Below are 23,485 nucleotides of genomic sequence, written 5' to 3' on the forward strand. Positions count from 1 at the left end.
CGAGTCTAATTGCTGAAAAGAGACATAGAAAACAGAAGTAAAAGAGTCTTTCAACAAGAAGAATACCATCACAAGGAGTCTCAACTAACACCATGCATGATACATTGTTATTGACTTAATGCTCAGTGCATGTATCATCTGGGAATAGATTGTTGTAGTAATGAAGTACCAAAAGCTGAAAAACGCCATCAACTCCAGCTTTCAACTTTTTATTGTTCTCCCTTCCCATTCTCCTATTGTCACACTGTGTAGTTCTGTTGAATTGTCTCAATGTCAAGGCCCTTCAACTTCACCACTGATTCGACGTGTCCCTTCAGAGTGTGAAGCTCTCTCAGTCTGATATTTCGCATGAATGAAATTCCGTATCAAATTTAAAATCTTATTTACTAGGTTACATATAAAATCTTGAAAGACAATCATAATATTTCTTTAATTACCTTGCAACTTCAGCACGTTTCTTGGCCTGTTCAGCGATTTCAGTCAGTTCCCTGTAGTTGTTTTTGTCAGCAAAAAGCTCTGGAGCATCTGTAGGTTGGAGTCCATGCAAAGTTCGTTGTGCCATAGCCCATTGAGCTTCCCTTTCTCCCCGGCCATAATCCTTCTTGGATGTGAAGGCTGTCTGGTTAATTCAGAAAGCTCGGTTACATCTTTACTTATGTCTAAAAAGAAGAGCTGAAAAAGTTTACCTTGTTCTCTATCATATTATTCCATGCTCTTCCACTTAATCCATATTTAATAATAAACTTGAATATGTCGAGAGGGATGTAAAAGATGATACTGTAAAGCCATATAATGCCTGCCCAGCCCCACCCTATCCCATAGATTCTTGCGAATTCCCAATTTGCATACACTGCAATGAAAGTTGCAACCTGTGCAAGAAAATATTGCCGCATCAGAATTACTGGATAGCAGAACAGATTATTCATCTAAAATTGCTACACTACCGCTTAACTTACCAATTGTGCTATTAGGAAGGCAGCCACAAGAAGAAGTCCGGGTCGTTCCACATAACACCAACTCCTTGATCGAGTAACGAAGATGAGAGCCTGACTAACGATACTGACTTGAAGATAAACAGCTGAATTTAGCTCGCGGTAGCTATTCCTGATTGATCTTACACCAAATTTGTCCTGAAAGTTTGATGAAATCACCAATGTTGTCTTAGGATCAGGTCATAGATATTAAGCATACATATGGAATTCTCAATGCATATCACTAACATTGTCCCTTACCGGAAAAAAATTAGTTTCGTTAATAGCCCAGAAGAAAACAACAGTCATGAGAGCAAGATAAGTGCCAAAAACAACTCCCGTGGCGAAAATCTCCCTCAGCTTCCATGAGTCGGGCATCGGTGATGGCTTCACCTTGTCCTTAGAAATGGTCATGATGGTTCCATCGTTAAGGATTGCGATTATCAGCACCATGAAGGGTGAGAAATCAAACTTCCAAATGAGTGCAAGGAGCATGAAACCAAGCACGATACGTATGGTTATGGAAACTGCATAGATTGTGTAGTTCTTCATCCTCTGGAATATGGCCCGACTTGTCAAAACAGCACTGATGATAACACTTAATCCCGGCTCTGTCAAGACTATGTCTGAGGCACCCCGAGCAGCATCAGTGGCATCAGCCACTGCAATTCCAATATCGGCTTTCTTTAGGGCAGGAGCATCATTTACACCGTCTCCCGTCATTCCACAAATATGCTTTCTTTCTTGCAGCTTCTTAACAATCTCATATTTGTGCTCTACAAGAGCAACCTCGCCGAAACTTAGTACATAATGTTCAAATAAATAAGTGAAAACATATAAAAAAATCTCGGCATATTTTTTAACTCACCGGGAAAGACACCAGCAAAGCCATCAGCCGTCTCAATGAGCTCTTCAACGGGGAGCTCGGAGATACTTTCATCCTTGTGCTGGCCAAGAAGCGAGGACGAAGGGTACATGTTCGTTCCCATTCCAAGCCTTCGGCCTGTCTCCTTGGCAATGGCTAGCTGATCACCTGTGATCATCTTAACGTTGACACCGAGATTTAGAGCACGTTTGATTGTCTCTCCACTGTCATGCCTTGGGGGGTCAAAAAGTGGCAAGAGACCTACAAAGATCCATGGACCTCCTGCACTCTCCTTGTTCTTCTCTGGTACAACCTGCAGTGGTATCAGAAACACATTTTCAATTAGGCGTAGTTGTCGTACAAATAGGTCAAAAACCAGAAATTTGCTCTTAGATCCACCTGTTGAGCTACAGCAAGAGAGCGCAGGCCGCGATCAGCAAACTTATCGATGATTGAGTGAACTCTTCTCTTCATATCATCCCTAAGCCCGCAGAGCTCAACGATCTAGTTGGAAAAGTAATGATTTAAAAAGCAAAGAACCATGTTACGATTACAGAGAAGAACAAATCTAAAATAACATGGGCTTCTCATTAAATGATAGGTTTACCTGTTCTGGTGCGCCTTTGCTAACTCGGTGCCAATTCCCGCTGCTGTCTATGTAAGTAATTGCAGTACGCTTCTCCACGGGATTAAAAGGAAGGAAATGCACTTCAGTAATCCCTGTTCTTGCCTGGAAGCACGTGAAAATGAGAGAAAGATAAGCAAGTCTTGCACTATTATTCAGTTCGTCTGAGAAACAAATTGTACTCAGTTAAGGTACCTCTTTAGGATCAGCCAGCATCCCAACAATACAAGCATCGATAGCATCCTGATTCTCCACCCTCGACGCTCTAGCACCAAGAAGGATTACTGATTCCTTGTCCAGATCCTTAGCAAACACCTGCAAACAGTTGCATGATTTAAGGTGAACTATGGTAATCAAAGTTCATTTTCTTCTTTTACAGTATCAGCTCAGTTTCGTACTGGTATTTGTCAATACTAACCTCGATCAGGTTTCTGTCGACTGTGAGCTTATTTAGAGTAAGTGTCCCGGTTTTATCGCTGCACAGAACATCCATCCCAGCCATTTCTTCAATGGCTGTCATCCTCTTTGTGATAGCGCCCTGCTCGGACAGCCTGTGGGATCCAATCGCCATAGTTACAGACAGCACAGTGGGCATAGCAATGGGAATGCCTCCAATGAGAAGAACCAACAAGTTATCAATCCCATCTCTGTACTTCCTGTGCTGAATCGGGTACATAACGATTATCTCTATAAGGATCCCAACAGCAATGGAGCAGATGCAAAAGTTACCAATGGCTGTCAACACCTGATCAATCAATAAACGTTAGATGGCTCTTTTGCAAGACGATCGATGCAACAATAACGTGGTGACGAACTACACTTGCCTGTTGGAAGTGTCCGACGTTTTGAGTGCTGTCAACAAGATGTGCTGCTTTGCCAAAGAAAGTGTTGATGCCGGTGGCAATAACAACAGCTTCTATTTCTCCTTGTTTGCAAGTTGAGCCTGAAAACACTTCACTCCCCGGGTTCTTAGTCACTGGCAACGACTCACCGGTCAGCGCAGACTGATCGATCTTCAGTGGATCACCTTCCAGGAGACGGGAGTCTGCAGGCACGATATCTCCGAGCTTGATGCTTATAATATCGCCTGGAACGAGGATCGCTGCTTCTTGCTCACTCCATCGCCCGTCTCTCAGTATCTTTTGGCAAGAAAAGATGCATCACGAGACAAACTACATAAGACTAACAACATTAAACATTTGAGTTAGCAATCCATGTAAAGATTCAGACTTTACCTTAGTCTTGGGAGCAAGACCAGCCATGAGAGCGGCAGCAGCATTGCCGGCATTGTTCTCTTCGATGAAACTAATGGTGGAGTTGATGATCAACAGTGCTATTATCCCAATAAAATCTTGCCAATCTGGAGGTCTTCCCTGAAACAATTTCAATGAAAATTGAGAGATATATGTACGTGAGTGTGTGTATAAATATATATGGGATTGATGATCACCTGTCCATTGGCTAAAGCAATGGCCATGATGGCAGCAATCTCCATAACCCATGACAGAGGATTCCACATGAAGCCCAAGAATTTGAGAACCTTGTTTTCCTGTTTGTGTGGAGTAAAAGCTTGTCAAGAGCAGTTATCAATCATATTTCCAAGTCACTAGCGGTAATAATATCGGCAGAAATGTTCTACATCTATAGTTCGCGTATCAAGATATTATCGAATCATACAAACAAATAGATCATATATTCTAAAAATTCTGAAAGAATTAGCAAAATTACAAAATAAGATACCAATAACATACACTACCACTCATTAATAAAATTCAGAATCAAATCAAATCATTAAATTCTGTATTTATAAAAGAAAATAGCTTATTAGCAATAACATTGAAAATTAAACCAAGTGTATATATCAATAATGAATATATATCATTTGCAACACGACTATTCAAATACGTATCTGTGGATCGATATTTATGAAATTATCAGCCGAAACTTTGAACCATTTGATGAGCATTAGAGATGAGTATAGTAGTAGTGCATGCAGAATGCGGTGTTTACCTTTTTTTCCTCGAGCTTGTTGGGGCCGAAGACTTCGAGCCTCTTGGCAGCTTCGCTGTTAGTTAATCCCTCTCTCGAACATTGCAGTTGACTGAACACTTCCTCCAGCGGTATGTGTTCCTGTTGCAGTTTGCACCAACCAAAACTTAAATTAGAAAACCAGTAAACATGCAAAAATATATAATAAAGTGTAGAAATACTAATAAAAGAAAAGGTACTAAAATGGCTTATTTTATATCCTTTTTGCAGAAATTATTTTTAATTTTTCTTACAAATGATTTCATGCCACCCGCTTAATGCCATATAGGCTACTTGAATACGTAAGCAAAAATAAAAATAATAACTATTTTAAATTTATTAACATATTTATTGTTTTAATGATTCACTAAATATTTAAAACCATAATTTTTATATTATTTTAATTAATTATAAAACAGTGAGTAATTAATAACATATTTCGTAAAATTCTCTTGAAAAACACTATTCATGAGTAGTATACAATGTAAACAATTTGCCAAGCTCTTAACATCATTAACAACTCAAAAAATCACATCTAAATCTGAGAATGATAAGAGGCTATATATTATGGAAAAATAGTGCATAATTAGTGAAATACATAGAAATAATCAAGAATTCTACGCATCAAAATACATGCGTGTTCATGTACCCAAAATGAAAACTATTGAAGAATCGAAACTCAAAACATTAATAAACTAAAACAAATGTTCGTAATCATTCTTTTGATAATATGAACTACTAAATACGACGATTATAAATTCACTCGTATAAAAAATAAACATGTATATATATAGATATAATATGATTTCTGCATGCTTAAACACGCACTAAATCTCCATCAAAATGACCTAAATAAAAAATAAATCTTTTCACCAAAAAAAGTAAAATTAAAATTCTTACCAGATCGACATTCTCCTTCTTGATCTCCTCCAAGCTAATGCTCCTGTTGTCCGCCATCCTCTCTCTCTCTCTCTCTCTGCCAATACTTATAACAGATTTTATCTATATATAAACACACACACACACACTCTCTCTCCCTCTAAAAGGGTTCGTAGACGAAGCACAGCTCCGAACGGCGCAGGGAGAGCATCAGATTCGCATCAAGCACTCCTCTTCTCAACATGATCGATCAAACAATGGGACTATATATATATAATTGATAGAATAATAAATATAAATAAAATAAATAAATCAAAGAAGGAAAAAGAAAAAAAGAAAGAATAGAATTATGGTGTGTGTAGGGCTGGTTTGGAGTTAGAGTTTCAATCCTGGTAATGTGTGAGCTTTCCATTGAAGAAGTCTCTTTGCTTTATACTACTAATCACAAATTACACCTTATCTAATTAGATATTAATAATTATTTACTATATAATAATAATTAATTTGATTTACTTTACTCAAAAAAAATTATCAGTTAAAAGTGATTATGGACCATTGGATTTAGAAACGATGATGTCAGTGTCGATATCATTGTGTGTGATCTGAATTTTCAGAGTGTTGGTGAATTTTGATAATATCAGAAATTGTATATTTTAATTTTAGAAAAGGAAAATGGGATTTTGTTTGTTTATGGAATGCACTTAATTAATTTATTTTAATTGAATAATGTATTTATAATTATAATTATCTAATTTTTGTATTTAATTATTATAATTGCCATGCAAACGCGACCAACGAAGGAGCGGGACTCTTGTTACTCTCCATCAAAGTGTTAAAACCTGCCCGAGTCAAATGGCAATATGAAAGGCTGCTGATGTTACTACTTGGGTACAGTTGTTGTTTCAAGGTCGAATAAGGTTCTTACATGTGGATCTGAAGGAGGGAGATCTTGGGTTTGTTTGCATGGCTGGACTATTAGACATATGGTGGGATTTGGGACTTCATCTTCATCTTCATCGATATGATGGGCACCCTTCCTCTCTTTCCTCTTTTGTTTTTGTGGTTCAATGATTCATCGGTATTTCATAGTTGTTCTTGATTGTTTCTAGACATATTGATTTTCGGCATCATCTGTGTTTTGTTAACAAACATAATCTTCATTTTCATCAACATTATCAATACTCTTTCCCTTCTTTCCTCTTCTATTTCTGTAGATCTCGACCTTATTTAGTGATGAAATGTCGGTTGATGACTGATTCCAGTTGTTTTCATTAGGAATTTCATCGTCGGTATATTGTTTGTGAAGACCGTAATTATCTTCATCTGCATAATCAATAGGCGCCTTTCTCTTGTTTCTTGATCTTTTGTTTCTGTAAATTTTGCAGAGAACCCATTCGTTCAACATAATCTTCATTTTCATCAACTTCATCAATCACTACAAGAAATTACAATATTACTGATTAACTATCAAGTGATAATTTTAAAGTTATTATTAATGATATATATTAAGTGGCAATAATTTTTACTCTGTCACCGTATAATTATTAAAAACAAAAAATGTGTATAGAATTGTTACTAAGTACAATGAATACACATCTATTGTGACGACTTAGTGACAACTATTATTTGTTGATAGATCGTCACTATACATGAGTTACTAATTGTATTTAGTGACAACTTTGTTCACATTTTTTTTATCATTAATTCATGTTGTTAATAATTTTTAAAAAAATTATAGTAATTACTAAAATCATAAAATTTCTTATTGCGACAAAATGAACAGTCTTGTTATTAAATATATCTAATAATGAACATAAAATCATAAGATGAAGAGAAATTTGAACAAAAAATAGATTGTGACTCACTATAAATGTGTGAAAATAATACTCCTCCACTCCTCCTATAAATAAGTAGAGAATCACTGAAATGGAGGGTCTATACTGATCTCATCCAAAGCTTAGAAGAAACTCTTATCTTTTTTGGTATCTAGATAATTATAATATATATAAATTTATTTTAACACTCCTCGTAAATAACAAATAACAAATATGTATTACACAAAATCGAACATTTAATAATCCTTTTCTTATCTTTTTTTGAAAAATGTACAAGTGACAGAATAACAAAAATTGAGAAAGAAATAGTAATCACTAAAATTGTGTATAGTAATAAAAAGAGTGTTGCTATTTTTCTCTCTTTCTTCTTTTATTTTTTAAAACATATAATGTGTCATTGTTTCTCAAAGAAGATCGTGATGCAGACACAACTTTTATTTTTTTTTAGGTAAATGTAATTTTTATTAAATAAATAGTACAATCGTACAGTACAATAGTGCTCAATAAGTGGTGTCTTCCTTGACAGACCAAGAGATACGCCAAAGTTTATATAATGCACAAGAACTAACACATCAAGCTAAAGAAGCACTAATAATCCTCTGTCTAACTTCTTCCACAATGAGTCCAGCAAGTGCGGTCGGTTCTCGCTCAAACTATTCAAAACGTCTCAAGTTTCGTTCCTTCCAAATATAATATACACATGAAGCTAGTAGCAAACGATAAGCCAAATTAATAATGTATTGCCATCTCTATTTTCTTGTAGCCCAATCTATGTCCATTGGCCAATCTCGGTTCGGCCAATTGAAGCGAACATATTGTCGAATAGCTATAAGGCACCGTCGGGCGTAGCGGCATCGAAAGAATAAGTGTCTATGCGTCTTTATCACATAGAACACAGGCGCCTAGGTAAGAGAACCATGGTTTATCAACTGTCGAAAGCTTCCCCAATATAGCAAACCATAGAATAAAATTATGTCTGGGGATCTTGAGGAAACCCAAGAATAGTGAAGACCAACCTACCCTAGAGGGACCAGTGACTGGTATAGAGATGTGGATGTAGGACTACCATTTTCATACCGCCAAATGATGCAATCAACAACGCCATGAATCCGAGGCAGTGATTGTAAAATCTCCAACCACTCAATGTCTATAATAAGGGGCCATTGCCATTGCCCCTCTATGATCGCTGCTGAGCTTGGTAGAAATCCCAAGCTCAGGGAGAGGCGGTCCATGGAAAAATCTAGCAATGAGGTCCAAAATGGTGCCAAGGATCCTGCCAAAGATAGAATGTAGCCCTATTACCAACCTGAAAGTTCACCATCAATTGTGAATAAGGGATCGTCGAGAAGTAGTTTCTGCCAACCCCACGAACCTCCACGGTCTGGAACCGCCCAAATAGATGTATTTCGCAACCGCTTATGATAGAGCCACTCCACCCAAATAGACGTCCTATCACATCTTATAACGTCACAAAGCTTCTTATACATTAAAACCTGATTTAAGATAACAATGTCTCGTAAACCCTCATATTTCTTTGTATAAATCTATTACCGATTACATATTTCATTTGATTTATGAATGAATGTATATTATATGGTTTGTTTTGATTTAAAACTTGATTCAGGATGATGTAAAATAAATCTAACCATATATAGATTTCTATATCTCAGTCATTAATTTTTTAATTTATTTTTACAATCGTACACCTCATACGCATGTACACATTCAAGATTCGATATGATACCTCTAATAGAAAATTTTTATAATCGAATTATTGGGTTGTCCCCTCAAGACAATCCTTGATATTATCGAATCGGAGATTTAACAAGTATAAGGTATTAGGCTAATAATTATTTTCTATATACACTTTAATATAAAAATATATAAATAATTTTATACAAATATAAAATAAGAATTCATAGTTAATAATTAACTTATAGTTTTATTAATATTCATAAAAGTGAAAAAAAAAACTTATTTGAAATTATCCAAAAAATACTCTTTAATATTATGATAGGGATGTTCGACTTCCAATTTGTACAAAAGCGTGAATATGGTTATTGATGGGCTTTGGGCTTCCAGCCCACTTAACTATTTTGGTTAAAATCAGTCGAGATATATTTTAAATCTAATTCACAGTTTAGGAAAAATACTGTCTGGATTTGCCAAAATTCAAAACCCGACCGTTATTAGATGTGCATTTAAATTTTAAAAATATTAATATTTTAAAATTATAAAATAATTATTAAGAATATATGAAATACCAATACATTTCTCTTTGAGCGAATAGGGTTGTTGAACTGGTCCTTCTGCCTTCCCACTCCGCCGCTTAAAACTGTTTGTAATATCAAATTTTGCAAATAAAAACAAATACAATTTAAAATTTTGCCTATTTTAAATTCATAAACTACTCGATTATGTATCCTAAGTAGGCATGTCAATAGGTAGGATAAGGTCCAATCCAGATCCAAATAAAAAAAAAAAAAAAACAAATATGTTATTCATACTCAGTCCTACCCATCCAACTCAAAACCCAATGAGTCTTTAGACCCGAAAAAAATGTAATAGATCAAAGTACCTAATTCACCTCGTAGATTAATATTATTGTTTTTTTCAAAGTGCTTATAAGATCTTAAAATAATACATTTGGAATCTTATAAGCTCCTTAAATGAAAACTAAATTGTAACCAATTTTATTTTCGACGATCTTTTAAACTTTTTAATCTTAACTTCTAATGAAAAAACATTCTTACAATTTTGTTAGTAAATCCCTTTTACTCTTTGAATAATTGAAGTTTTTCTCCGCAAAGAAAAAATAAATATTTATATGATTTTAAATTCTAATAGTTTGATAGCTTTTTTAATCATTATTCCAATATGAAGAGAGGTCATTGTGTCAAACGCTCTAACATATTATAACATCTTATATCTTATTTATCGAAATATTTTAATAGTTTATCTTTAAAATAAGATTCAACAACTTTAAACTCTTAAAAATATTTTACAAGATGTAAGAACTTATAAAATATTTTAAATAAAACTTGCCAAACAGCCCTAAATAAGAAATGTATAAAGTGAGAAAAAGTGCAAATAAAACTAGTACCTGCAGATTAACAGGACATTTGGGCGAGCTTATAAACTCTTAAAAATACCATATATTATATTTGAGAGCTTATAAAATATTAAAAATGAGTGTTTTGATTATTTTTTTTAAAAAAAGAATCTTATAAGATTAAAAAAAAATAAAAAAGTGTTACGAGCTTATATATATAAGCAAACTCGTTTTAGAAAAAATAAGAAATTCTCAACTTATTTTTGAAATTGTAATTTTTAATAAACTCATTCAATTTGATCACATAAATTACATTATCATCATTACTTTTTATTTTAATTCAAACACTTTAGAAACTAAATTTTAAAATTAACATCGTACATCTTATAAACTGCAAAGAATGTATGAGTTAATTAGAAACTGTTTTCGATAAACTTGGCCAAACACTCCATAAATTCTTAGTTATTCTTGCATGAACAAACTCTTGTTTGATTGGGATATATAGATTATGGGACCACGTATCTTTGTCTCCTGACAATTGTTACTAGAATTTTGTGAAAGAAAAAACAAATGAAGATCCATGTGCATGCAATCGTGCAGAAAATGGAGCAAGGCCTCGTTTGGACGACATGGTCGCTTCAGGACAACTTAAACTTACATGACAAATGAAATGAATATTGGGGGGCAAGTGTATGAGTAACATGCCTTTGTACCCCATTATTTTAAATATCATCACATGCTCAAGGACAAAGGGATGGGAAAGAGTAAATTCCAACCGAGTTACATTCAGATTGATGACTTTAAATTTGAAAAAATAATTTTATATTGTGAGAAATTGAAATTTATCAATATTCAATAAGGCATAGTTAAAAAACTAGAGTCAGAATGGTTTTAGGTCAAAACTTGAAGTGAGGTACGCTATTATTTTCACAGATTGAATTTTCTATTACAAATTTTATTTCATCTTATACTTTCTTCAATATACATAAATTACGTGTATAAACATGATATCATGTATTTTATTTAAAAAATTTGTTTATACACGTATAGAATATATGTTGAATAAAATAAAAAAGATAGAATAAAATTTAAAACTAGCTAAAAATGTCAAAAGAACACAAAAAAGTGCTAATGTTGACAGCTAAAATGTGCAGTGTGGGTCAAAAAGGAAATAGTGAAAATTTTGAAGAATCAATTATCATGAATCCCAGGAGTTTGGGGTAGTGTGCAGCAGCTGTTCTCTGGTGATAACAGATACAAAGTTAGCAAGAAGAAGACTTTTGGAATGTTCCTTCCACATTATTAATCATCCTGGTTTAATGGTTAATATCGAATGTTGTCTTATTCATTTTATGAATTTGGATCCTTATCATCAAGGCATTTGGTAGGAATTAATATAGTATAGATTTTAATTTTTTGACGACAGCACATATATATTAATTCTCATGTGATTAAATTTTAATTTTTGATGTTGATTGATATGTAACACGCATATAAAACCCTCCTTAACCATATTTAACTATCATCTCAACTTTCCCATTTTTCGCAATGAAAAAGAAAAGAATAGCTCATACAATCAATATCCATTGGGTTCCAACTTTTCCTAACCTTATTCACATTCACATTATTTTAGCAAATTCATATACATATCAAATTAGATTTCTTCATAGTCTTGCTACTTTAGTTGTCATATAAATTAACTATTGCTTTTATATTTCCAATCCTATGAAAAGTATCGTTGAAATTATTATATGATTGTTTATTTTATAATCAAATTGTGTGTCAATCCTAATATTAAGCATAATTTTACTCGCTATCAGCTTTCGAGGGGTTTTTTAGTAGTTGAAGTAAAACGGATTGTATTTTCTCACAAGTTAGTTGAGATTACGTTACTTTAATTTTCTTACAGTGATTAATTGTGAAAAGTGATAATTTTGGTCCACCTTACACTTTGTAGAGTTGAGATGATAGATTCACCATCCCAATAGTAATTATAACTCAGATCATTAGTCCACAACATCGTGGACTTCAATATAATCACAAGAGTTACCATGCTAGTTGCCCCTCCATGTTTTCACCATAAGAAAAGAAAAGTAATTTACTTATCGAGAAATTCTAATAGAAATCGATTTTCATTGAACCTAAATCAAATAAGTGAAAAGTATAATTATTTATCAGGAGAATCACCAATTGCGTTATAAGATTATTACATTTTTGTCGTGTAACTAGTTCAACCCAACAAAATCTAATTCAGATAAAAATTTTCGCTATGCCGGGCAAAATGATATCTGCGCAATACCTTGACCTGGTGGGAATTTTGGATGTGTGGAGGTGAATGAACTTACTTTACTATACTAAGACTTCTCACTGTCTGATTCACACATAAACACTAAACTAAACAAACAACAAAAGAAGTCACAAACATGAAACAGTGTGGAAGTAATCACCTCATCAATTTCAAAGAAAGGAAACAATAGAGGGTTTTATTCTTGAGAGTGCACAAATCTAAATATTCTTTGAGTTCTCCATAACAGAACAAACCTCAACTGTACCATAATCAAGCAACTCCTGAATCATCTGCTCTATGTGATCATCTTCTAGAGATCTGAATTTGTGTACATTATTATCTGACGATGTCGGGCTGCCATAACTACCACTACCCTTTTCCTCGTCCTTGTTGTCTGTGCCGTTTACTCTGTCGAAACGTGACGTTTGAACTGCTTCGTTTACCTTATTCAAAGCCGGTTTCTTGGCCAAAGCAAGGGATGTCATGTGGCATTTGTGCAGCTTAGCCATTAAAGTAGCTGAAAGAAGCCTCCCCGACGATAATTGGGGCTCGTTGGGGCTGTACGAGAAGTTGGTCCGGGCTCTGGGACCGCACATGATTCTTGCAGCCTCGTCGTAGGCCTTTGCTGCGTCCTCCGCCGTCTCAAACGTGCCGAGCCATATTCTCGTCTTTCTGTAATTTAAAGACGACAACGTTTACGTTAATAAATTAACGTTAGTAGGAAAGCAAGCAGAAGTTGATGAGAAAAGAGGAATTTACAGCAGAGGGTGGCGGATTTCGGAGACCCAAGATCCCCAGTGGCGCTGTCGGACACCGCGGTAGCGCTGCTGCGGTCGACCCATGGCGCTTGCTGGCTCAGCTAGAAAGCTCGTTCCGCAGGCAATATGCAAGTGTTTGTGAAAATGTCTGTGAGAGAAATTGACAATGGGAGTGCAGATAATCACAGTGTGCTGCAGTGCAGGTGTTGGGGAGGGGGATTTATGTAACCATATTTTGCGGCCTTCAGCTGGCAATCAACATACGATTGGACCCACATGACTTTCTACACTCTTCATCTTTGATCTTTCCTTCCCAATGAAAGGAAAAAAAAAAATTGTTAAGTGATATTAATGTTCTCTGTTTCCGTGTGATAATGTATTATGACAGTATCCGGTAAGTCTGAACAGAGCAATCAAGATGAGACATAGGTACATGAAAAATTCTTGGATTGATCGAGCACAACACGTCTGGTCCATCTCAGTGCAGATCGTTCGACTATTGAGTTTGGTCTAAAAATCGGCAGTTATACGAAAGGTAAAAATGAAAAACTAACAAATTGTAAAAATATTTTTGTCCATTGTAAGTTAAATTAAAGAGCTTATAAGATCTTAAATATCTCTTTAAAAAAAATTACCAAAAAATTTAATTAGATGCTTTGAAAAGTTTATAAACAGCCATATACCCTCTTACGGGATGTCGTAAAGATATTTTGGGTAAAAAGGTAGATGAAATGTATCTTTCCCAAAATTAAGGCTTTTCTAACAAGGGGGAGTGCATTACCATTTTAATAAGTACAAACTGTAGAATGGATAAAAGAAAGGTGTATTACTGCATTTATTATGTGGTAGGAAAAATAAAAAATAAAATAAAAAAGAAAAAAATAGAAGACAACCTTACATGGCTGATCACATCCCACATTTCACATATACTAAACATAGAAGACGCTGCCCATGTGAGGTCAAGACTCTCGGGCAGGAACATTGGATGAGATATTACCCATTTATTGCCTAACCGAGCTTCTATTTTGGGTAGTTACATGTCCACTCGTTGGCTATTGAAGCATGCTCGATTATAATTTAAAATTTTATTTTATTTGTTTGATTAAATAGAAGTCGAGGAATGTAAAAAACGGATAAAAGTATTAATTGATTTTGAATGTGAACGAATAGAAAATCATTGATAGAACATATCAATTATTTAAGACATTTCAACCGACTTATATTCTGTTCATCAGAGTTAGTTATTCTAAATTTTTTAGTCTTAATGTACAATATAGTTACTGATCTATGCAACTCGGAGCTAGCATTTGTATTTGATTTGACCCGTGAATGGGTTTAGTTTAGTTGGTACAATTGAGGTTGTATGAAATTTTATAATTGATCATTTAATGAAATTGTGATAATAAATCCGTTTTTGAACCACTGTATATAAGTTAATCCAAATATTAGGATTAAAAAAAATTACAACAGAGCACAGACAAAGAGGACGAAATTGTGACCTTCATTTACTCCTATGGTAGGTCAGACCCACATGCATGAAGATCTTGAATAGTAATGAGAAACTCTTTTAAATTGATATGTTAATTAATTTTCAGTTAAAAGTAGAATTGCTAGAAATATGAAAATGCCAAAATCAAGTTTGGACTTATATGAACCCTATGTCCAAAAGCGTTAGACAACGATTTTGGCCCATTTAAATTTCTACAGAACCCTATTTTAATATATGCCATTTATCCTATAAAATTAGTTAAATTTCATTTTATGCGCATACAAAATTATAATAAAATACAATTTAGAATAATTTTTACCTCGTTCAGTAAGTGATATTGGACAGTACTAACCCCATCCAATTATAGTAGATGAGGGCTTATGCCATTTACAAACCTAAAAGGTCTTTTTTCTCTTGTGGAACAATTTTTTACGATAAAATTAGAGGCCTTCTTGCCAGAGTGGACAATACCTCCAGTAAGGGACCACTATTGAATTGCAACCTATATCATCTTTTGCACCATCTGTAGGGACGAGACCATATGTCATTTTTTAATTTTCATATAAAGGTTCGATAATATGTAACAACATTCGATCCCACCCTACATCGATATTAGATGAGAAGCTTAAAAAATTTATAAACTTTAAGGCCTCATCTTCTTTGCGAAGTGTCTTTTCAGAACAACTACATGGTTTTTTCATTGAAATAGATACTATCTCGCATCGCACACCCTTATCAAGAACCAACGCATATTTATTCATAAATACTTAACATTTTTTTTTTATTATTTTCACAATCTAATATCAAATGCTCGTCACACTATTCAATATATTTTTCAAAAATCAAATAAAAAATTAACCAAGCAATGATTACATTTTCCTGTCTTGCACTCCCACAAAAGTGAAGCCAAAATAATCATTTCCCGCCAACAAAATAAAAATTGTAATCATAGTTGTGCTGATGATGAAGGGATATATACCAATCACGCACAATAAATGCTATAATTGTATGAGTTGATGACTTTTTTTTCAGAATCCACACAACATTTTTCCAGCCTCCCTCTCTTTTATCTGTCTGCACGAAGTGTGCCAGTATTATGAGAAGTTGCATCATTGTCGAATGCCTTTCCCCACCAATTCTCTGCCCTTTCAATTATGTCACAGTAAATTCGAATTTCGAATCAATTTGGCTACCTCAGAATTAATTCTATGACAATTATAATATATTTATCATATTATTGATGTGTAATATAAAAAAATTGACTTAATCACATGATACATATATCATACTATCATGTGATTGGTTTAATTCGATTAAATTTGATTTGGAGAAGATTTTTCTATACACATTTAATACCCCTTTTTTACATATTTCTTTTTTTTTTTACTTCATATAAATTAAATTCATTCTTTCATTTTTATTCTTAAATTAAATTTATTGTTTCTACCAACGTTTTTATTTTGTGAGTATGATATTATTTATGTTGTGTATTTTTTATAATGTATATGTATATATATATATATATATATGTATTTGCTTGGGTTCTTCCCACTTGATTGTCTTGTATTTGTTATGATGTCCAATGTATGAATTTAGAAAATGTGTAAGAAGATTCTTTTCGCCTTTATTTAGTTGTAGCATTGGGAAACAAGAAAACTCAATCCTTATGAGGTAGTAAAATTGCCTCTTCTTTAAATTCAATTAGTTCAAAGTTTTGTTAAATTGTGTCTTTGATATCTCATTCTATATGGACTAAATATTGATACAGCAAACATCTTTAATTGTATGTCAAAGAGTTTAAATGCATTCGTTATTTTCGACATCTCGTTTATAATTAAATTCTAAAATGTATTCAGATAGGTTTTTAGGATTCGAGAGTTTTATATGGTCAAATTTCAGAATGTATTTAAATTGTCTAGTTCGCTCTTGACAGCCGGACATGATAATGCGTTCAAATGAATTTGTCTCTTCCAAACAACCAGCACAATAACATCACACAAGAAATCACTCGTTTTCAGCCAAATTTCATAATGCACTCAAATAGACTTGTCCGCTAAGGACGCTAAAACACGTGATAATATCATGAAAAAATTCGACGATTCATTCACAATTAAATTTCAAATGCACTCAATCGAGTTCACAATTGTAAAAACAACCTAAAACACTAAAAATAAAATAAAATTCAATCAACACTTTCTTCTACACTTTACAAAAATATGTACAAGGTTTTTCACTTTTCATGTGGGAGGAGTAGAAAAACTAGTTAGATGATGAAAGAAAAAGGGAAGATTGCGCATGCATATGGAGCATCACAAAGATAGGATTGAGAAATTAGTGTTGCTTTCTTCACATTTACTCAACCACTCGAGGGCCCTCTTCCCTTTTTTTTTTTTATTTTATTATTATTATCATGTCATCCATATACTAATTATAGAATAAATTATAATAAGCTTTTTTATATTTATCATAATTATAAATATATTTTTTATTATTTAAAAAATTATAAATATACTCTTAAAATTATAGAGAAGTATTTATTAGACTATCGTTAATCTTAATTAGATGTTTATAATTTTTCAAATAAAGAAGAATACTTATAAATTATCATTATGACATGAGAATCTCTTGTTATTTATCCTTAATTATATTAGTTGATTGCTAGTTTAGTAGTATATAATAGTGGACATCTCCAATATTACAGCTACAATAGGTCTCTATGGTCTGTAATCCTTTTTAACCTTAGATGATGACTACCTCTTTTTTGTCTGGTCCCACATCTATTAATTAATAGTAAATTGAAAAGATAATCAGAAGCTACTTACAATTTTCGTATGAATAAATTCAATTTAAATAATTACATAAATTTTAAATTACAGACACTCTTCAAATTTATTTTCTTTAAAAGGTTGATAAACATTTGTATAGAGTTGTTGCAAACACCCTTTGGGTTGGGTTGAATTTGGTCGGATGGTCGCATAAAGATAGTGTTTGAGTTCATAATTTTATAATTAATAATGTAAATATTTGAAATTAAATTCCAAAGGAACATCATTCTTAAATTTAATTAAGAAATACAAAAAGTATTTAATATGTATAATGGGTAATTGAATTAAGAAGAAGTTCGGTAAGATTAGAAGTTATAAATTGTATTTTTTATGGGAAGATGAATTTGATCCTAAAAGGGATTATTTAAGAAGTGCAAACGAGATAATGAATGATATTTGTGCTCATTTGATCTGCTCAATCGCTGGGACCAAACGGGCAATTAGTGTTTTTTTTTGGGCTATTATTATTTGATGGACCAATTCAAAGGGCCTTACTAACAAATTGGATTGGGTATCGGCCCAGCCCATTAGTGACCGCCGACCCCAAAAAGAAGAAAGCGCACGGTCCTGCTATCGTACGCTGCCTTCCAGATATAGCAGCGCGGAATACGCCTGCTGAATTACGCACCCTGGCTACTCTGAAGATTTCAGAGTAGTAGATTCCTCTCTTGGCTAAAGCCCCTCTCTTTTTCTTTATTGAGGGGGAAGAAAAAGGAAAGAGAAGGGTCATTTCTGTATGCAATTTTATCCCCATCGTGTTAGAAACTGAATTTTGTGGGATTAATTCATAAATCTTGAGAAATATGCCTCGTACTTCATCGAGGAAAGGTCCCACGAATTCATCGGCATCCAGCAATTCATCAACCGTGGATCTTTTTCGCGCAGGTTTCTTGATGTTTTATTGTGGAAATTGAATTTTTGTCGAGTGTATTGGGTTTCTTTATTTGTGTCTCTGACGGCTCTTTTGGAAAGCTTTATATTAGTGAATTTATAGTTCTTGAAGTGAAAACTGTGATATTTGTGTCTGATCTTTTGAAATTATTTGCTGGTATTGTTTTTGCTATGATTAGGGGAGTTTAGTTTGTACTGCTTTTGTTGTTTGAGGTATGCTCATTCTGCTAATTGATAAGGAGGAAATATTACATGGGTTCTGATTGTGAATCGGACCCGGTGAATTTTATGCAACTTTGTAGTGAACTGGGAGGTAATTGGACGTTTGATTCTGGATATGCATGGCTTTCGGGAATCATGGTATTCTAAAAGTGGCTGGTTTAAGTTCCAAGACGTCTTTCTCAGGGGGTTTTCAACTGGTTTTTATTCTGTCTTCGCTTTCTGGTTTTCTTGGCATTTCAATTTGATGGTACATGGCCCTCCTATCCTAGAATAGTTTTGATTTCAGTAAGAAATGATAAGAGCAAGTTGAACACAAGTAAATTTCCTTACGGTTGCTGGACAAGATTGCAGCCTTGTTCTTTTGTTTTATTTTCTTGCTTTATTGGTTTTTGTGGCCCTTCAGTTTGACAGTGCCATGGCCCTGCTAGAATATTCTTTTATTTTGAATATATTTGATGAGAGTGACTTCAACTATATGTAAAACCATAGGTTGGTGGACAAGATTGCAGCCTTGTTGTTTAGTTTTATTTTTAATTCAGATTCTGAGGTTTCAGTTTTCTTCTACCAATTGTAACTGAAGGTACTTGAGAAACTTGTTTGAGTGGTGGGTGTGTTATTTTTGTGGAATTGGATTTTATGGGAATATCTAATCACATGGACTTGGAACACAAGTGATTTTTCATTTACTATTGAGAGGCTAGGTTTCATTTTGGTTGAGAATAGGAGTGACATCCTGACTATTTAGTATCATTGCAATTTCACTTGGGACTGATGGTCAGGTATTTAAGTTTCTGTAGATCCATGGAATATTTTCTGTTTGAGTTTAAAATAAATTGAGGAGTCAAGTAAACTAGCGGTATGGCTGAAGGACGACTAAGGGGTCGCTTTGTCTGAATAAAAATTTGTTCCTGTACATGCAAGACCATAATCCATTTAGGCATTGCCATGGGGACGAATAAAGTATCATCGTCAAAGAGGGGGAAGCTAGTACTTTTGTGATATCTGAATGCGATCAAACCGGGAAAATAAAAACACAGAATACGTTATGACATGACATATTAGGTAGCTCTAAGTGGTTCACATTTACGTACTTGGTTATACACTTTGAAAGGTTGGATGTCAGAGAAATACTAGGAAGACAATGGGTGATGAGGTGGATTACTCCATTTCTATAATGTAAGAGCCTAAGAAGTGAAAGTGAACGCATAATAGAATGCCATGTCATGGTCTGGCAAATAAAAGGCGAGGTTATTTTTTAGTACTGAACTGATGGAAAGAAAGGCCAAGCTACACTAGCCTGTTCTCCTACTTCTCTCTTGCATTTTGAGTGGCCTTGTTTACCTTTCTTCAATTTAACAGGGGAAACTTTGTGAGTCTAGGCCATGGGAGTGATTGTGATTTCTCAAGTTAATTAGCTTCCACGACCTCAGAAATTCTGGATCTTGAGAAAGGACATATGCTTCACTCAAGAGATTACACATCTTAGCATTTAAATGTGTTTTCTTTTCACACATAATAAGATTGCAAAAGCATGAGATAAGGCTTATTTAAAATTCTATGCTTCATGGTGTCATAGACACAATACCAACTTTATCCATCTTCATAAGCAGAGAAATTATACTGTCTATCCGAAAATAAAATGAAGCAAAATAAAAATCATAATAAATTAAATAATTGAAAAGAAGATACTGAGAACTTTCATATGTTACTTTTTTGTGATCTTGTGTATTTCCTTTAGACACTCTGTTAGGGCCCCTTACTGTTAAGCTTATTTCTTTTTTTCTCTTCAGCTTCTGGTAGAGCAGCTTCCAAAGAGCTGGAGCGAATTGATCAACTTTTCTATTCTTATTCTAGTGATGGCTCTGGTATGATTGAGTAAGTGTCCTCCATTTGCTCTGATGATTAAATATTCTTGGTGGTGTTACGTACATTGATATCTCTATGCTCTTTTTTTACTTTTCTTTTTCTTTCACTTCTCTCCTTATATTGTAACTGGACCAAGCATTGAGTTATTGTCTGATTGTTCATTGATTTTCCATTACCACCTCCTTTCTCTCATAACTCACCCTTGCCCTTCCCCTGTCCACCTGTCTATTCCCTTCGTCACTTGCAACATTCCGTAATTGGAAAGTACACTTTAATTGAGAGATCCCACGAATCTATTTTCTGCGATTTTTCCATAGAAGTGGGAGGAGTTCTATTTATTTGGTAAGTGGAGGGAAGAAAATTTTGGTTGTCTGACTTGTAATAAAGCTGCAATTCTATTATCCAGATACTGTTTAAAGAAAAAGCAGATAGTACAGTCATACCATTCTCCGTGATTTTTTTACACTTGAAACTAACTCACTCATTTCACTCTTTCTTTTCCGGAGTCATGGGACTTAACAAGATATATTTTGCAACCACTGGACTGTTTGATAGTCACTGCTTTTGATTTGTTTTTGCAGTTTTACATTTATCTTTCTTGTTTTCTGACATTTGCTCGTGTTGTCTAATTAATATTCTTCTGTGAGCAGTCCAGAAGGAATTGAGTCCCTCTGCTCAGATTTGGAAGTTGACCATACCGATGTGCGGATATTAATGCTTGCTTGGTTAGTTGGTGTTTTTTTTTTTTTTTGTTATTGAAATCTCCTATTATGGAAATTGACTCTGGTGAATTTGGTTTAGGAAAATGCAAGCAGAGAAACAAGGATACTTCACCCTGGTAAGAATGGTCTTTGGAACGAGTACTTATTTCATGTCCTTACTAACCGCATTATGCTTCATTGTTACAATTCAGTGCTTTAACCCTCCATATTTTCTTTACTTGGGATGCCTTCGCTATTCAGATGTGGGCTTCTCCCTTCAATTTACTGCTTCTCTATGTGAATAACTCTTCTTTGCTTTAGGATGAATGCAATTTTCTTTCATTTGTGAAGAGTAAATCTCCTCTGTTTTTTTTCCCTATCATAGATCATTGTGGATACTGGAAGTTGCATTCTTATTTGCTGAAAGATCCTCGATAAAGTTTGGTATAAATTTCTTTATTTTGTAACCATGTAAATGCTCATTCTGTGCAACATCTTGTTAGGATGAGTGGCGAAGAGGCCTTAAAGCTCTAAGAGCTGATACAATACTTAAACTCAAGAAAGCGCTTGTGGATCTTGAGAAAGAGGTACGGTTTACTGGAACTTCCTGCATTTGAATTATGATATGCAGTGAATTATTGATGGCCTTCATTTTTTCCCACTGCAAAAGGTCAGAAGGCCATCAAACTTTGCGGACTTCTACGCCTATGCCTTCAGATATTGCCTGACTGGTATCTTACCTAAACCAACTTGTGGAATTAATTTTCTGGGGCTTTAGTTCCCTTTTACTGCTTATCCATTTGTATTCTATGTTCTTCCAGAGGAGAAGCAGAAAAGCATAGACATAGAAAGCATTTGTCTCTTGCTAGATCTTGTTCTAGGATCACAATTTCGAGCTCAAGTGGATGCACTTATTCAGTATCTGAAGGTTTGGATTTTCATTGTCTTGTATTTGTGTTTCAGCTATTCTTATACTCAAAACCAATTGGTCATGCAATCATGATTTAGGTTTCTGAGTACCAATTTGGTACAACTTCATTCCATTGTGTGTTATGCCATATACATAATACTGATGCTAATGGCTGCTGAATTTGCATGTCTACTCCCCCGCCCAACCTCACCGCTAAACAAAAAGAAAAAGAGTATAGTAGAAGTCCCAAAAATTACATACTTGCATAATAGAAGATGACAAACAGAATAATTTGTAGAAAATTGTAAGGTACATTTGATGGTACAAAGTTGTTTGCTGTATTTAAATGTTTGAGCAAGAACACTCATTATGAATGTGACTAATTGCAGATACAAAGTGATTACAAGGTCATTAACATGGATCAATGGATGGGATTCTATCGGTTCTGCAATGAGGTAATTTAAAACTTTGCTTTCTTTCTGAATAATCAATTGTTTGATTCAAGTAATACAAAAATCTTGAAGGTGATTGCCCTTTAACAGACCATATTCCATATATCGAACTGTTCATTCTGCTTGGGACAAGTTAAGAAACCTTGAATCCCGAATTATGTAATGGGATAGAGAAATTAATCCAAGATTCTTGTTGACAATCTTGTAACAGGTCAAGTTTCCGGATGTTAGCAATTATGATCCGGATCAAGCCTGGACCTTGATCCTTGACAATTTTGTTGACTGGTTAAAATCAAAGCGAGGCTAAGTTCCGTGCCATAGTTGAAGCCCGATCGTTGCCTGCACTGATGCTCATACTCAAAGTAACACATTTATCGATTGTCCTTGCTCCTAAACGCTGTGCGGTTTGCTGAAATCTTGATCGGATCTACTTGGAGGATGCCAAAATAAACAGCAAGTAAAACGGCCCGGCGTAGTTTCTACATCTGTCTAGACCTTTTTCTGCTATTTGTTTCAGATTGAATTTGCTCTTCTCCCTCTTCTTCTTCATCTTAACTTAAAATAAACAAAAAGAAATAGATATGAACGGAGGTGCTCCTATATTTCTAGCACTTATATTCACTGTCCTTATTTGTATGAACAAATACCCCTTATTTCAATATATCTTTACCCTATTTTTGCCAAGTTCAGATGGTTGCTATCATCTTAAGGGTTTCTGATAATGGTGGTGATGGACCATGATCGGCTGTCCGTACGGGTAGTGGGTCCGGGTGCAGGTAGTCTTTGGACTTAAGCAAGCTAAAGATAAAAAGTTTGTAGACAAAAATAA

General features: G+C 34.2%; 3 protein-coding genes across 3 annotated transcripts; 1 reads left to right on the forward strand and 2 right to left on the reverse strand.

Moving 5' to 3' along the window:
* Positions 1-20: 20 nt before the first annotated feature.
* Positions 21-5,554, reverse strand: LOC105164985 (plasma membrane ATPase 4). The gene is given in 15 exon segments (XM_088878246.1): positions 21-336; positions 438-619; positions 687-869; positions 957-1,130; positions 1,233-1,789; positions 1,792-2,149; positions 2,236-2,340; positions 2,444-2,566; positions 2,657-2,776; positions 2,880-3,206; positions 3,286-3,600; positions 3,697-3,834; positions 3,912-4,010; positions 4,472-4,591; positions 5,390-5,554. Coding segments are annotated over 15 exon segments (2,955 nt in total). The 5' UTR covers positions 5,447-5,554; the 3' UTR covers positions 21-239.
* Positions 5,555-12,689: 7,135 nt separating this feature from the next.
* Positions 12,690-13,624, reverse strand: ESE3 (Integrase-type DNA-binding superfamily protein). Its single transcript, XM_011083868.3, has 2 exons — positions 13,302-13,624; positions 12,690-13,214 (listed from the first exon to the last, which is right to left on the reverse strand). Exons 1-2 carry the CDS (start codon positions 13,382-13,384, stop codon positions 12,761-12,763), a joined length of 537 nt encoding a protein of 178 aa, XP_011082170.1. The 5' UTR covers positions 13,385-13,624; the 3' UTR covers positions 12,690-12,760.
* Positions 13,625-18,187: 4,563 nt separating this feature from the next.
* LOC105165001 (defective in cullin neddylation protein (DUF298)) lies at positions 18,188-23,340 on the forward strand. Its single transcript, XM_011083878.3, has 9 exons — positions 18,188-18,499; positions 20,518-20,602; positions 21,244-21,318; positions 21,395-21,431; positions 21,798-21,881; positions 21,965-22,025; positions 22,116-22,222; positions 22,594-22,659; positions 22,868-23,340. The coding sequence occupies exons 1-9, from the start codon at positions 18,418-18,420 to the stop codon at positions 22,961-22,963; spliced, it is 693 nt and encodes a 230-aa protein (XP_011082180.1). The 5' UTR covers positions 18,188-18,417; the 3' UTR covers positions 22,964-23,340.
* Positions 23,341-23,485: the final 145 nt, after the last annotated feature.

Source organism: Sesamum indicum, linkage group LG1, assembly GCF_026168435.1.
Source record: "Sesamum indicum cultivar Baizhima isolate 11 linkage group LG1, ASM2616843v1, whole genome shotgun sequence".
Lineage (NCBI taxonomy): Eukaryota > Viridiplantae > Streptophyta > Magnoliopsida > Lamiales > Pedaliaceae > Sesamum > Sesamum indicum.

Coding starts and splice junctions, on each gene's coding strand:
- ESE3 (XM_011083868.3), bottom strand. CDS start 13,384: ATGGGTCGACCGCAGCAGCGCTACCGCGGTGTCCGACAGCGCCACTGG. Junction 13,215..13,301: donor GAAATCCGCCACCCTCTGCT/GTAAATTCCTCT, acceptor TTTAAATTACAG/AAAGACGAGAATATGGCTCG.
- LOC105165001 (XM_011083878.3), top strand. CDS start 18,418: ATGCCTCGTACTTCATCGAGGAAAGGTCCCACGAATTCATCGGCATCC. Junction 21,432..21,797: donor AACAAGGATACTTCACCCTG/GTAAGAATGGTC, acceptor ACATCTTGTTAG/GATGAGTGGCGAAGAGGCCT. Junction 22,223..22,593: donor CACTTATTCAGTATCTGAAG/GTTTGGATTTTC, acceptor GACTAATTGCAG/ATACAAAGTGATTACAAGGT.